Below are 17,003 nucleotides of genomic sequence, written 5' to 3'. Positions count from 1 at the left end.
TAACAAATTGCTAAGAGAGCTGAGGAAAAGTTTGTACTGAAGTGCCGAGCAGAGGAAGATGAAGAGCTGTCTGACAATATTACTGATGTCCACAGTCATCACACTCACCACTGCAGGTATTTTTACCTTTAGTTAAAGGGCCAATCAGTTCCTTTCAACATATTAAATGGAAGTAGTTTAATATTTAACATAAGAATCTTCCTGTGTACCATCAATAACTTGTGTAATATTTTATTTCTCTTAGTTTCATTTATATAGATTATTGTTTGTATTTCCATACTGATATTTATTTATTTTATGGAGAAAAAAATTGCTTATGGAAGCAAAACATTTTATTCTCACTGATTTTATTTTTTTTCATTGATTTTTTTTAATGGTCTTGTGGTTAGATGTGTTATAATATTATACATGCAGTTTTCATATTCATATTGAGTGAAATGCAAAAGTGACTTTCACACCATAGAATTATAAAATTATGCTGCATAAAAAACAGCATAATTTATCTATAAATGTAGGGACTTTCTACATGACTCTTGTGTGCAGGCAGCGTGAGGTTGGTTGGTGGTAACAGTCCTTGTGCTGGTAGAGTGGAGGTTCATCATAGAGGTCAGTGGGGAACAGTGTGTGATGATGGCTGGGATATGACTGATGCTGGAGTGGTGTGTAAAGAGCTGGGCTGTGGTAGAGCATTACGTGCAGTTGGTGTTGCTCACTTTGGACCAGGATCAGGACCAGTATGGATGGATGAAGTGATGTGTACTGGATCAGAGACAACATTGATAAAATGTAAACAAAAAAACAACAAAAGATGGGGTGAAAATAACTGTGCTCATGATGAAGATGCTGGAGTAATTTGCATAGGCAAGCCTGTCTAATATTAAATGTTTTGTTAACAAAATAAACTGAATAGAATTGATGCCCTTATGTTAATAATGAAATAGTTATTATGTTGTTGTTTTTTTAATGTAAACACACAGGTCGCCTCCCCAGACTCATTAATGGATCTCATCTTTGCTCTGGGAGATTAGAGATACTTCAAGTAAAGTCGTGGATGTCTGTGTGTGCTGCTGCTTTTGACCAGCAGGATGCAGAGGTTGTGTGTAGAGAGCTGGACTGTGGAGCTCCTGTACAGGTGCTGGGAGAAGCTGCTTTTGGCAAAGGAGACGCTCAGATGTGGACACAAGAGATTCAGTGCAGAGGAAATGAATCATACTTTGCATTCTGTCCTACGTCCAAGTCACCTTTACCCTGTTCCCATGACAATGCTGTAGGAGTAATATGCTCTGGTTAAGTAATATTTGACACCTCTTTACATCTATATTAACAATAATAATAATACATTTGATTTGTAACGCACTTTACATTAAACAAAATCTCAAAGTGCTACAGATTTAAAACAATAATAATAAAATAATAATAATAATAATAATAATAATAATAAATAAATAAAACAGAAAAAAATATTGCACACATAAAGAGATAATTTTTCTTTTCTAAAGTGTCCTTAAACTATTGTTTTGTTTCAATAACCTGTGCACAGGTTACACAGATCTCAGACTGGTAAACGGTTCAGACTCTTGTTCTGGAAGATTGGAGCCTCGGTTCCTCAATGATTGGGGCACAGTGTGTGATGCATGCTGGGATATGAGAGCTGCCAGTGTCCTCTGTAGACAACTGAATTGTGGGATTGCTGTGTCTGTTGTGGGATCAGACTGGTTTGGAGAGGGAAGTGGTGAAATCTGGGCTGATGTGTTTGATTGTGACGGGAATGAAACAAAACTTTCAGAATGTTCCATCTCTTCATGGAGTCGAACTGAATGTTCTCATAGACGAGATGTTGGAGTCATCTGCTCTAGTGAGTTCTTTCATTTATTTCTGACTTTATTTCTCATCATGTAAATGTAATATTAATGTAAAGCATATTCTCAATCTTGCAATATTTTAGTAAAATGTCTGATATTTCACTCAGGTTCCTCTCTGGCTGTGCATGATGGTCTGGTGCGGTTGTCTGGAGAGAGACAGTGTGAGGGGGAGGTGGAAGTTTCCATCCATCAGGTCTGGAGGAGAGTTCTGCTGGACTCCTGGAGTCTCACTGAATCCTCTGTGGTCTGCAGACAGCTGGGCTGTGGCTCTGTGCTGAACTTCTCCAGCTCCTCTTCATCCAGTCCTGAACACAGTCATGAGTGTGTGACGGGCTTCCAGTGCTCTGGGAGTGAAGCTCATCTGGGGAACTGCAGCTCTCCACAAACTCTCAACTGCAGCTCCACACAACAGCTGTCAATCACCTGCCTTGGTGAGAAGAGCAACATCTGGGCAGATTCTTCAGTTGTTAGTGATCAATAATGTGTTTTCTCTCTCTGAATATCAGTTCGCGGGTCCATCAGGCTGGTGGGTTCTGGGGGAGACTGTGCAGGGAGGCTGGAGGTTCTTCACAGCGGCTCATGGGGGACAGTGTGTGATGACTCCTGGGATATTAAAGATGCCCATGTGGTGTGCAGACAGCTGCAGTGTGGAGTGGCCCTCAGTAACCAGCAGGTACCAGCCTGGTTTGGTCCTGGTTCTGGACCCATATGGCTGGATGAGGTGGAGTGTGAGGGGAATGAGACGTCCCTGTGGAACTGCTCTTCTCCAGGCTGGGGAAAACATGACTGTCAACACAAGGAGGATGTAGGAGTTGTCTGCTCAGGTAAAGTCTCACACATTTTAGGAATCATTGCAAATAATTGACCAACAGCTGCTACTTTCAATCTTTCAATATACAACAAGAAATTTATATTAATATAGTATTTGGAATCAAATAGTTTTTTAGTTAATTTACAAAAATAAAAACAACTGAATTGAATTGAACATCTTTTGTCTAGAGTTTAAAGAGATCAGGTTAACTGAGGGCTGTGAAGGGAATGTGGAGGTTTTCTACAATGGATCCTGGGGGAATGTGTGTTTAAACCAGATGGACAGAGACACAGCGAGTCTGATCTGTCAAGAGCTGAACTGTGGAAGATCTGGCAGTGAACCCAGATATTCAGTGGGCCTGAAATCTGCTCTTAATTGGTTAGATCATCTTAAATGTCGAAAACATGACAAAACATTGTGGCAGTGTCCGTCTTTACCCTGGGGCCAGAACAACTGTTATGATAATGAGGTGGCCAAAATCACTTGCTTTGGTAAGACTTAATTTAATGATTTAATTATTTATTTATTTTAGATAATTTTTTTTACAGTAAACCATAATCAAAAGTTGTTTAATTTTTCATAAGAGTTTAGTTTACATTTAAATTGGAGGTTTGTTGAGTTTCACATGTTGTAATCTCAGAGAAACAGTGTCCTGAGTCGCCACAGAGTCTTCTGACATGTTCAGCATCTCCTCACCAGAGACAGTGTTCAAGTGAGTAGGTTCTGTTCTCTTAATGAGAGCAACACTATATGCTTGTCTAATTGCTTTTTCATCAAACATATACTTGCGAATTATCTATATGGTAAGAGATAACTGAAGAGTCTCCACATGTATGATGCGTACATTTTAGAGCATGTTCCTCTCAGACTGAGTGGAGGGGAGGGCCGGTGCTCTGGGAGGCTGGAGGTGTATCATAACGCTGTGTGGGGCTCAGTCTGTGATGATCAGTGGGACATCAGCGATGCTCAGGTGGTCTGCAGGCAGCTGGGTTGTGGAGCAGCACTGAGGGCTGATGGGAATTCAGCCTTTGGTGCTGGTGAAGGTGTTGTGTGGCTGAACAGAGTCGAGTGCAGAGGGAATGAGATTCACCTGTGGGACTGTCCTCTCTCCCTGAAGAAACACACTGACTGCTCCCACAAAGAGCACGCTGGACTCACCTGTGCAGGTCACAGCAACACACTGACCGATATAAGTCATTTTTACAGCATTTTAGTAATAATACTTGTGCAAATTGTATGATTTTGAATGTGTCTGTGCATGTTTATTCCAGATTTGTCAGTGTCCACTACTCCTGCTCCTGCCACAACAACATCAGCTTCTCGTCCAATTTCTCAGACAGTGCGCTCAAGCTCAACATCAGTCTCTCCTCCACAAGCTCCTCCAGCAGCGTCTCTCTCCGTGCTTGTGATTGTACTGGGAGTTGTGCTATTACTGCTCTTAGTGCCACTGCTTATACTGATTCAGCAGAACAGAGGGATGAGGAGAGGTAGGAGAGATCCAGAGACTGTCATATTGTGTCTTATTCAGTGTGTGATCAGTCACGTGTTGTGAACTGACAGCAGGTTTGTCTGTCTACAGTCACAGCTCTCTCTAAGAAGACTGAGGCTGTTTATGAGGAGATCCATTACTGGCCCACTAATCGTCTCCTCACTCAGAGGGGTAACTTTTTATACTGTAGATTTGAATAGTCAAAGTGATGAGTGTTTTTTAATTTTATTTTATTTTACCATGCTGACATGTTTAATGATTCTACAGGTCTTTTTGACAGTTAAAGTTAAGAAATGTTAATCCTGTTAGGCTTCCTGCTGTTAACCACAGAATTCAACAGTGCAAACCACAGCGCACAGATGTTAGTGTGAGGGGAGACATCCATGTCAGCGTTTCTGAACTCTCTTATTAATGCAGTTCATCATTTAACAACTTATTGGTTGATATACATTTTCTACACTGTAAGAACATTTTTAAGAAAATGGAATAGGTGCTGGTAACTTTCTGCAAGAAAATTCTTTTTACAGAAAATGATATTAACACAGTACAGTGTGTGCCCTGTTTTAACTGACTTGCTTTATTGGTATGCTTTATTTTTTAATTAATGCAGACAAAATGGATAAAGAGGCTCCAGAGTATGATGTCATCAATGATTTACTCAATTGTGAGAATTTTACATACAAAAATTATTACTTCAAAATAAATATGAAGTTGGAGAGCAGATGTAACTGTGACAGTGATGTTATCTCTCTCTGTATTTTGACACAGATCGCACGAATGAGACCTATGATGATGCCACAACCATGAGAGAAGGTGATTTTTACAGTTTTTTACTGTTTGTTTTGGCATGCCACATTTACATAATATGCATGTCCATCTTTAGAGGAAACACTGAAGAATTATGATGATCATCTCTCGTGAATGAAATGTTGGAGCTGTAAGGGAAGAGTCTGAGGGGTTTCAATCAGACATGTCTTATTATGTTCACCTCTGGCATCCAATTTGATCTAAAACAAATAATTTGTTCATCATCTTACTTATTTTCATTTGCTGTCAGCTCAAGTAGTCACCAGCTGGTCCATGTTTAGACTATAAATTCTGATGATATTGCGAAATTTACAGAGATTTTTTTTAATGAACAGAGTATGTTGAAGAGGAGCCAAATGAACAAGAAGAGAATGTGTAAACTGCCTACAACTACTGCTTCTACTGTTTCTTCTTATAAGAATTGTTTTATTATTAATTTGCTTCCTGGTGCTTTTATATCAGATAATATACAGTACACTCCTCTGCAAAAAAAGGCTAAATATTTAGTGGCCTTTTGATAGTTTTAACCTTTTCAATCACAAATCACTGGTCGGGAAATTATCAAGAATTGCACAAATACTGTACATGAAAGTAACTTAGCACAGAATAGCCTTCCCTAACTTCACGAGAGCTTTTTACAGGAAGAAGATTCAGTTTTGTTCCACTCAATGTAAATGTCTCCCAGTTCGTTTGAGAGCAAATATTCATTATAGGGTTCAAATCTGGACTCTGACAAGGCCAAAACATGAGCCTGTTGGACTTCTTGTCAGCATTGTCTTGTTGAAAAATAACATCTGTTCATCCCTCTTTGGATAACAACTTTTAATTTGGGAATTGAGCAAGCCATTCTGCAATATCCTCATGTACTCCAAAGCATTAAAGCTCACCAATACTTCCAATTTCCTGACCAATAATTTGTGGTTAAAACAATTAAAACTTAGTGTTTAGCCATTTCCCCCCCAGAAGTGTATAATCAACATGTTTTATATTAATCTTGTGTTAATGTTTATCAAATATGATTTATCATATATTAACATGATCAATTAAAAATGAATTGATCATGTTGTATAGGTTTGTTTTTCTGTGCATTAGTGTCTTTTGTGTGCTTGTATGCTTGTCAAATATTTTTCAAACATTTTGTTAAATATTAGAACATCTAATCAATGTTTATTTTTTAAATTAAACTTTTTTTTTTTGAAAGAGCATGTCAAAACATTGTTCATAAACCTTTGCTTTGTTGGTAAGCTTACTTATACTGTAATTGCTTTTGTACCTTTATTAACGATGGATGAAATGTACTATGTCAGGCTCACTTACCTTACTACTTCTCTGACAAGCTTTATGTAACACTCTGCTCTGCCCACCATAAAAAAACTCAGACCAATCAAAACTATTGTTACATGTCAACAAGTGTTGAAGCAACAATGCAAGATCAGTTAATGTGATTGGCTGTAAACATTTTAAGAGATATGATGCTACCTTATGTGGCCCATTTTACCTGATGGCCCATTTTAGCTGACTTCCCCTTAATTTCATTCCTCCCGGAAGCCGCTTTACACTGGTGCGAAATTGTAATGGTCGCTGTCCATGGTGCTGGAGGAGTGTCTATAAGTGTAAGTGACCAATCAGACGAACCAAAAATAAAGAACCTATCAGAGAATAATCAGCTTGATGTAGGTCACATCCAATACATTCAAACTGCCATTATTCAAATTGATTATTTTATTTTATTACAATATTTGGTTGTGCATAGTGCCCCTACTGAAAAAAAGAAGAAACAAAAAATCTACTTAACTACTTGAACCTTACAAAAGTTGTAGGTTATATCATTTCATAATGTAGACCTTGTCTATCCAACAACAAGAGCATTAAATAATATTGTTTTTATGAAAAGAATAAATGTAGGAGCTTTAATTCTGTCTCGAGTATCAACTGTGAAATTAATCACTGCTCTATCTCATCATGTTCTGTCATTTGTAATTAATTTCAGTGAAGTAAATGGTAAAGTGGGCTAATTACAGTAGCACATCTACACTTGTGTGTTAAGGTCTATGCATAATTTCCTAAATCATGCTCATTTTCTTTTCTATACTGCCATCTTGTGGAAATACAACGGCATTGCAGTGCTTAATGTTAATGTATTCCTAATATTTAAAATGTGATGATAAGTGATTAAAACATTTTCATGTGTCCATGTTTGAGTTTCCATTATTATTCATCACATAATGATATTGACATTTCCCCAGGGGCGTAAATCTCATCTAACAGTTGGGGGGGACAATAAACATGAAATTTCTCAAGAGCAAATTTTGAAGGGGACACAAATAATACAGCCAAAATCGTTTCTTATAAGGATATGTGTACCACAAAAAACAAAAAACATTTCGTACTTAGGCTACTTGGCGTTTTGGTGCACTGAAAAATTATGTAATGTCCATTTTTCTTTTCTCTTTCATTTTATCTGACCAACAACACAAAGTGATAGTTGTTTAAATACGATTAAGGTTCACCACGCAGTCATATTATAAATATTAAATTATCTTGCGTCCTCCACAAAGTATTTTATACTATGATATTCAGATCTTTAGATATTCAACTGCAGCAAGCCCTCTGATCTGCCACTTCATATTGAGCAAAACCTTTAGGTTTAGAATGAGCGCCAATTCGGGGGCGGGTTGCTTGTATTTTGGGTTCATTAGCCAATTATTCGTAATGAAAAACACAACTACAAAACAGTACAATGACACACTCCCTTAAATAGGCGCTTTTACATTTCGCTTTGAAACCAAATCTTCCGCGATCATCTTGTCTGTCAGCTGTTTGCCCGTTCGGCTCGTGCTGTATTGAGCAGACACGTTCAGTTTGTAATAGTTGTGTCAAATGATTTTATTACTATAAAAATTAAAACGACGGTGGCCCGGGGCAGTGCCGCAGTGGGCAAGTGATGTTAACAGTGTTTTGCCTAATCTGTATTAAAGAGAAAATAATCACTTCATCTGATGTTTAAAGTGAATAAAACAGCTTACTGGAGTTTCACAACTGCTGTCTGAAGAGCTTTGTTATCTCCCCAAACTTGTGTGGTACTTTATACGGTCTATGGGTAACGTTAGTTGAGGTGCGCGGTGGATCAAACCACTGTGGGGCAAGGGGGGACTCAAAATGTTTCTAAACTTAAAACGCATTTTTTTTGTCCCGTTTGCGTTTGTATTGTTTTACTACTTACACATTTATTTTAAGTATATATCATTATATTATTTACAATACTCAGCATGGTTTTCATGGGGGGACAGCCCTCGGATTGGGGGGGTCCTGTCCCCCCCGTCCCCCCCGCGATTTACGCCCCTGCATTTCCCTGCAAGTTTCACAGCATCTAAAGTAGCATTTGCAGGGGAGAAAAACCCTGAGCCTGAATTAGAAATTACTAGCAATAAAAACGCGACAAACTCTTGACAGAATTTATTCGAACTAACAAAATAGTTCATTTTTAACGAGAGTATGGTTTTGATCGAAATTATTGCGGTCCCTTTAATTGTTGATCGGCATGTGGAGTATTTGATTGGTCGAGTTAAGTTTGCAGACTGAACACGACGGAAAGCTGTAGCTGTTTAGCAAAATAAAAATGTTGCTAAAATATTCGTACGATTTATAACATCATATATGCTCATTACAAGAAAATGTAAGTTATATCCTGTCTTAACACAAACCATTTTAAGAGTTAAAGAGTCAAAATGACCGCATTATATATGACCATGACCACACGTTATCTCATCAATTAAGTAGGCTACTGTTGATAGTTTCATTGGCAACGTTAATCAATAATAGGTTAAAAAAAAGTGTTGTTTTAACTAACCTACCTGACAGAGTAAACAAGAATTGCCTAGCCTAAGATTTCAGAGTTTGTGTTTATCATGCTAATTTATGTTTGAGTTTTGGGACTAGGGTTGAATAAAATTGTTATAACTGCCTTTGTTGCCCTGTTTCAGCGCAATATCTCTGAAGTAAAGTGCTCCAGATGTCAATATACAGTATGGACCTTACAGGTTTGAGAACTTATTTATTTTTTCATTACTCATTTGATTTTCAGTTTCAAACCGCAAGTTGCATGTCTTTCTTAAAGGGACAGTTCACTAAAAATGAACATTTGTCATAATTTACTCACCCTCAAGTTGTTCCAAACCTGTATGAGTTTATTTCTTCTTTCAAACACAAAAGAAGATATTTTGAAGAATGTCAGTAACCAGACAGTTGACGGCACCTATTAACTTCAATAGTAGGAAAACACATACTATGGAAGTCAATGGGGACCATCAGGTGTCTGGTTACCAACATTCTTTAAAGGGGTGGTAAAACACATTCTTTTGAAGGCTTGACTGTGTTTGTGGGGTGCACTGTAACATGTGTTCATGCTTCGTTTAAAAAAAAAAAAGCCTTATTTTTCATATATTTGACCTTTATTCTACACTGCTCTGTCCCTCCTTGTAAAACGGTCTGATGCTTTCCGGGTTGTATGAAGCCAGTCCCTCAAAAATACGCAGTGGGCTCTGATTGGTCAGCTGGCCTAGTGTGTTCTGATTCGCTAACTGCAGTGCACGGTTGTCGGAAACGTCACGCCCCTTACCTTCACCGGAGGCTGTGCTTTGGTCGGCGTCAATAAAACCATATGAGCCCGAGTCAGACCCAGAACATTTGAGTGAAGATGATCGAGCAGAAACTGTTCAGTCCTCAAGAGTAAAGACTGCGGGTCTATAGTGATGGCTACTGAATGGCACTTTAACTTTTGTATTTTTAGAACGATTATAGCCAAATATCTGTCGCAAGAACTAACCCAAAACGAACACTAAGCACTGGCTTTAACTAGGAAGTTAGCCAAATCACACACAGAACCATGTTTAGCATGCCTGAAGATAAACAATACATAAAAGCTCTAATCAAAGAATCATTTACACTAATGCCAGGTTCGCTGTTGAGATTTTAACGTTAGTGTTTGTAATGTTAGGTGTTCGTCGGATAACGTTAAGTATGAATGAGCATTTAACAGACTGGTTTGCAGAACAGCGCTGTCATCTGTTTACTTCCTTGCTACAACATATTACAGGAAAACACATCGATGAAAAATAAATCAGACTTACAGGTTGTGGCCCGTAAACAGCTTCTGTTTGTAAATCCAGCTTTCAGGACAAGCCGTTGTGCATATCCTGTATTGAACTCGCGAAGTTTGTGGAAGTTTGTGTTGTCCTCCGTGAAATGTGCAGCGCGCACGTCGTGCATCCACGCACCGGCAGTGTTTTTTTCACGCAGCTGACGTTGTGCAAATCCGGCATTGAAATCGCGAAGACGGTGGATGTTTTCCTCTGTTAGAATGCAGGGAGCCCTGCGCGCGCCTGATTCCCCGCTGACTCAAACACACGTGCAACATGCTGTATGTTAAACGCTCTGCAACGCACCCCCGTCCCAAGGAAGGCTGAACAGAGCAAGTACCCCAGACCTGCAATCCGGATGGAAATAACAGCGTTTCCTCGGCATCACGGCAACAACACTCCAGCCTAACTAACTTATACCACAACAGCGGCGCGATACAAAATGGCCTCACCCTCCCTTATTTAATATTCTCGGAGGAGGGGTTTATGTAAATATTGAGCCTGTTGATGTCACCAACCCTGCAGGAATGTGTGTAGTCGCCTACTGGCCGTTTGCTGTAGTTCTTAGAAACTGATTTCTTTAAAAGCAAATATCTCCCTTTGCTTTAAACTTTGAACGTTGTAACTTCGCAGATGTTGTTTATGCTCAAGCAGCAACATTACACGCTAGCTAAAGTTAGAATAGTGAAATCGTGGTTTACCACCCCTTTAAATTATGTTCTTTTGTGTTCAACAGAAGAAATAAACTCATACAGGTTTGAAACAACTTGAGGGTGAGTAAATGATGGCAAACCTTTCGTTTTTGGGTGAACTATCCCTTTAAATGTCATTACTACACAATGAATGTTGTATTGTTGTAGGCCTACTTGTGTTTTGTTAATAATCACATATATTTAAAGTATTCTATGCTCGAAAATGACTAATGGGTCACTTTAGTGATAGATGAAGTTACAGCACAATTTCAGCTGCAATTCACGTTTTGATCACAAGGTGGAAACATGTGACTGACTGAGCAGATCAAAACTACTAACACGTGTGATTGTGATGTCTATATCCCTGTTTCTCTATATCAATCCTTCATAATGCTGTATAAGTGGAAAAAACAACAAACAACAATAAAATGAATATCGAATTCTACACATTCCTCATATTGCCGTCCCTTAAAACGGTCAGAACTAGGACCATGTTAGGTCACACTGCTCTACTATGGTCAATAAAAAATGAACAGCTTTGCTCCACAATACAGATATTGTGCTCATATTAATCACTTGTCTATTCATTGCAGTTAGGCTGGATGATGTTGTAATGTGAAGTGTTACTCTCAGGCAATTAAATCATGAGTGCGCTCCGGCAATAAAGGATGTGTTCTCAAAGAACAGCTGTGACTGACACCAGTTTTATCTGCCGTCTGGTCACCGTGGGAACGCAGGTATACCTATTAAATTCTTACAGAGACTGCAGAAGCAGACGGGGGGTTTCCATAGAGACCGCAGGAGGCCAAATCCACAATAAGCAACTCCCAAACTATCTTTACACCCTGCGGCTTAAACATTCCATTAAACTTCCCAGCCTGTAATGAAATAGTAGATGGATGGATGGAGGATATATAAACAGCTGTTCATTTCGTGACCTTTCAAATACAGTGATTTGCAGAGAGACTTAATTGTGTGTCTATGTTTGTATGTATTGGAAATGGAGGTAGTTGTATCTCTTGTGCCGTCTTATATTAAGTTTTTTTTTACTGTGCAGGCAAGATATGCCTGTAACCCTCCAGCTCACACTGGCCTTCTTATCGTTCTATTTGGCACCAATGGATGGACCGGCTCAGCACACGCCTGGCAGGCTTATCTCCGCTGCTCACCAAATTGAGATGGGACCTGTGTCTAGCCGACGGTATCAAACAGCTTTAGCCTGACCATGAGGGCATCAATCTACCTCCCCTTGATGGTCCTTATTCTCAAATTTCCAGCCTGTCACCACTCAAGCCAATAGTAGAGCTTTGTATTCCCGTAATGGACATCAAACTCTGACCGCAGATGTTTTGCCTGCTGTTAAAAGCCCGCTGATTATGTGCCAGATGGTTAGCAGTCTCACTTTAGGGCAAATTATGCTAAAGATATTTGCTAAATACTTCTTCAAGGCTCCAGAATCACCAGATTTTTGTTCAGATGAGATCAGAGACAAAATTAGGAGTTTGCAGAGTAGGTAAACTGATGGCCTGTAGCGGTGTTGTAGGGAGTGATGCACCGATAGATGAGAAAGAAGGTTATGGAATATATACAGTACTGTGCAAAAGTCGTAGACACATTAGTATTTGTGAACTCATTGTCATGTTCAGGAAACCAATTTGAAATGATTCGAGCTTTGTGACATGGTGCATTATCCTGCTGGAAGTAGCCATCAGAGGATGGGTACATGGTGGTCATAAAGGGATGGACATGGTCAGAAACAATGCTCAGGTAGGCCGTGGCATTTAAAAGATGCCCTATTGGCACTAAGGGGCCTAAAGTGTGCCAAGAAAACATCCCCCACACCATTATACCACCACCACCAGCCTGCACAGTGGTAACAAGGCATGATGGATCCATGTTCTCATTCTGTTTACGCCAAATTCTGACTCTACCATCTGAATGTCTCAACAGAAATCGAGACTCATCAGACCAGGCAACATTTTTCCAGTCTTCAACTGTCCAATTTTAGTGAGCTTGTGCAAATTGTAGCCTCTTTTTCCTATTTGTAGTGGAGATGAGTGGTACCTGGTGGGGTCTTCTGCTGTTGTAGCCCATCCGCCTCAAGGTTGTGCGTGTTGTGGCTTTACAAATGCTTTGCTGCATACCTCGGTTGTAACGAGTGGTTATTTCAGTCAAAGTTGCTCTTCTATCAGCTTGAATCAGTCGGCCCATTCTTCTCTGACCTCTAGCATCAACAAGGCATTTTCGCCCACAGGACTGCCGCATACTGGATGTTTTTCCCTTTTCACACCATTCTTTGTAAACCCTAGAAATGGTTGTGTGTGAAAATCCCAGTAACTGAGCAGATTGTGAAATACTCAGACCGGCCCGTCTGGCACCAACAACCATGCCACGCTCAAAATTGCTTAAATCACCTTTCTTTCCCATTCTGACATTCAGTTTGGAGTTCAGGAGATTGTCTTGACCAGGACCACACCCCTAAATGCATTGAAGCAACTGCCATGTGATTGGTTGATTAGATAATTGCATTAATGAGAAATTGAACAGGTGTTCCCAATAATCCTTTTGGTGAGTGTATATATATATGATATGGAAAAAGATTCAGTTAAAATGTAATGAATCATTTCAGAGATTTTTCTAAACCAAATGGATTGGAAGTTTTACTGAAGGAGTATTAAACAGCCTAATATTAATATTAAGATTAATTATTATGCTGTTTTATTTTACCTCTGCTCTGCATCCATGGCATTGATGTTAGCTCGTTTAAATCCCGGTACAGGTGTGTGTGTGTGTGTGTGTACATGTTTTTCTAGCCTGGTGGGGACTTCAACCTGACTGTAGACAGACTCATGGGGACTTGTGTCACCGTGGGGACCTAAATTGAGGTCCCCATGGGCACAAAAGCTTATAAATCATCCAGACTGAGTTTTTATGAAAATGTAAAAATGCAGAATGTTTCCTGTGATGGGTAGGTTTAGGGGCAGGGGCAGTGTAGGGGGATAGAATATACGGTTTGTACGGTATAAAAACCATTACGCCTATGGCGAGTCCCCAGAAGGATAGCGCACCAGACAAAAGTGTGTGTGTGTGTGTGTGTGTGTGTGTGTGTGTGTGTGTGTGTGTGTGTGTGTGTGTGTGTGTGTGTGTGTGTGTGTGTGTGTGTTTTGGTGTGCATGTCTGTGAGAGCAAACTTGGGTTATGTCTCATAAACAGTGATCTAACTGTGCACAGTTGGCAGCACCCACACTGACTCTGAGAACACCAAGCCTCAGTCAATGACTCATGATGTGTGGAGTGGGTGTCCGAACACTCATTCATAGAAATACCATTTCCTATGGACAGAGCTTAGCTACTAAGTGCCGCTGGGTAATTCACACCGGAAAAAAAGGATTGTAATATTTAATAATCAGCTGTTTTTTAAAAAACTTTTACTTAGTACATACAAAGTACGTTCATTAGAATCAATCCATCCATCCATCCCTCCCTCCGGGTATAGTCCAAAATGAAGAATAGTTCCTTTAAAAATGTACGATTTAAAAATAAGAAGGAAACATGGCCATTTAGTATTCCAAATAGCCCATTTATGTGCTTCTGAGAGCAGGACAGTGTGTGCAGACAGCAGGAGATAAACATGGGGTTGTATTTACCATGATGGCTTACTCTTCATTGATCACATAATGAATGTCATCATTAAAATTCACCATCACGTTTCTTTGTTCTTGCTAGCGATTTACGACATACCATTGTCAGATTAGACTCATTAACGGGAATAGGCAACCATGCTTGAATCCAAGACCATGCTGACTGACCGAATGTGACGTGTTGGGATTAAAAAGCAGGTTTAGTGCTGTCGACGTGAAGTGATTGTGAGTCAAAGTCAAATGTATAAGTCCGGGGAATTAGAGCTGAAGTTCTGTAAGTGATAGGGATGCTGTCATAACACATGCGCTGGATGCCTTCTCTAATCCTGGTGAAGTGGACTGGGTAGGGCGCATGCTAAATAAATTTGGAGATGTGTCTTGAAAAATGTACCTGTTTTACTAGAACATCATTAAAACTGAAGTGTGTCATTTGTGCCTCTAGTGTCTGTAATTAAAAAATAAAGGCTTGCTCAAAACAAACACTGAGCACACTTTTTTGTAGAGAAATCAGCCTACAAATGGCTACTTATAGTTATCTTTGCATAATATGCAGGGATGAGAGAAAACATTGAATATTTCAACATTTAAAAAAATGACACTTCAGCTTTAAACCCCAATCTACACAAACTATTAAAGATCTGAGTTCTGTGTTCAAAATGTGCCTTAGTTCAGTGCCAGTGTTACATGAAAACAGATTTTTACAAGTTTGCTTGTCAATCATTTTCAAAAAGCTAGATGAAGATTCCATTATATATTTGATCATGCCTTTTGTTTGCACTGCATCCCTATTTGAACCGTCCCCCCCCCCCCATATACACACACACACACACACACGCACACACAAATACAAATGAACCCATCTTGTTTATTCATGAGTTTGTATGTGTGCGTGTGTATGTCAAAGAATATCAGCCAAGAGAGCTCTAATGAAAGATGATTTCTGCACTCTGATCCAAGGGGCAAAATGTCTATTTCTGGTTCCTCATATCAATACACATCCACCTCCGGCACCTCTGTCAGTAGCTCGAAACGTAGGCGCTGCATTTTATACAGTAATGGATTAAGTTGTTTACAACAAACGGCCGAATGTTAATTGAGGACAGTGATAGAGATTCTCTGTGCAGTCACTGGTGGTAAAACATGAAAAATGATACTTGAAAAGAGTTAGTAGCTTTATTAATTGAAAAATCTGCTTTATTTTTAAAATTAGTTTGTATTCATTATATATATATATATATTTATATACATATATACAATATATTAAATGTATGTGTAAAAAGTGATGTCCAGAGGGGATATTAACTATCAAAATATGATGAGTATGTTATATTGGGAAGATTAAAACACTGAACTTTAAGGTATTTTTCTGACTAAATTATTTGGCCAAAAAAACAAACAAGGCAAACTACAGCTTATGGGATATGGGTTTTATTTTACCATAATTATATTGTAATCAATGCATGCAAAATGTTTGCAGTTATTAATAGTTTGTTGGTTCTTTGATTTCAGCAGCCATTGACCTTGGCATTAACCAATTAGCTTTGCACATGTGTTGTGCATCATTTCTTTGTATGACGGCCTGGCCAAAAACATTGTTCACATAATTCGGCTTGTTTTATTGCATTATTATAAATAAAACAATTGACTCCAAGCACAACTATGCAATATGCTTACAACATTTTTGTAATTTCTTTAATAATATTTAAATAAAGGCTGAAAATATAATTTTTTCAATTATATACACCGAAAATTGTGTTGGTCCCCCTTTTGCTGCCAAAATAGCTCTGACCCGTCGAGGTATGGACTCCACTAGACCCCTGAAGGTGTGCTGTGGTATCTGGCACCAAGATGTTAGCAGCAGATCCTTTAAGTCCTGTAAGTTGCGAGGTGGGGCCTCCATGGATAGCACTTGTTTGTTCAGCCCATTCCACAGATGCTCGATTGGATTGAGATCTGTGGAATTTGAAGGCCAAGTCAACACCTAAAACTCTTGTGCTCCTCAAACCATTCCTGAACTTTTTTTGCTTTGTGGCAGGCAGCATTATCCTGCTGAAAGAGCCTCAGTCACCAGGGAATACCGTTTCCATAAAAGGGTGTACATGGTCTGTAACATCCACATGGATGGCAGGACCCAATGTTTTCCAGCAGAACATTGCCCAAAGCATCACACTGCCTCAGCCAGCTTGCCTTCTTCCCATAGTGCATCCTGGTGCCATGTGTTCCCCAGGTAATCGACGTACACGCACCCGGCCGTCCACGTGATGTAAAAGAAAATGTGATTCATCAGACCAGGCCACCTTCTTCCATTGCTCCGTGGTCCAGTTCTGATGCTCACGTGCCCACTGTTGCCACTTTCGGCGGGTGGGGGGGGGGGTGTGGAGGCATAAAGTCCGATAAAGTCGGGGGAGAGACGTGGGGAGAAGCCCATAGAGAGCCAAAAGCAACGGGACAAAATATTTCAATAACGTGATTCAGATTTCACTTTGCACAACTACTAGAATACTTACAACTGTCAGACAGGTTGCTCACGTCACATCTACGTCGTCAAGCTCAGTCTGAGGCT

At 39.5% G+C, this 17,003-nt stretch overlaps 1 protein-coding gene across 1 annotated transcript; it reads left to right on the top strand.

Annotated features, from left to right (window-relative positions):
- Positions 1–58: 58 nt before the first annotated feature.
- Positions 59–5,348, top strand: LOC307126072 (scavenger receptor cysteine-rich type 1 protein M130; the record flags this gene model as incomplete). The annotated part of the gene is made up of 13 exons (XM_079816443.1): positions 59–116; positions 544–861; positions 978–1,286; positions 1,541–1,855; positions 1,970–2,293; positions 2,369–2,686; positions 2,862–3,164; positions 3,314–3,385; positions 3,525–3,839; positions 3,945–4,160; positions 4,253–4,333; positions 4,931–4,975; positions 5,305–5,348. 13 exons carry the CDS (start codon positions 59–61, stop codon positions 5,346–5,348), a joined length of 2,718 nt encoding a protein of 905 aa, XP_079672569.1.
- Positions 5,349–17,003: the final 11,655 nt, after the last annotated feature.

The sequence above is a fragment of the Gobio gobio genome, assembly GCF_949357685.1.
Source record: "Gobio gobio genome assembly, chromosome: 5".
NCBI lineage: Eukaryota > Metazoa > Chordata > Actinopteri > Cypriniformes > Gobionidae > Gobio > Gobio gobio.
Note: the sequence above shows the minus strand (reverse complement) of the source record. Positions and strands in the feature narration are given on the sequence as shown.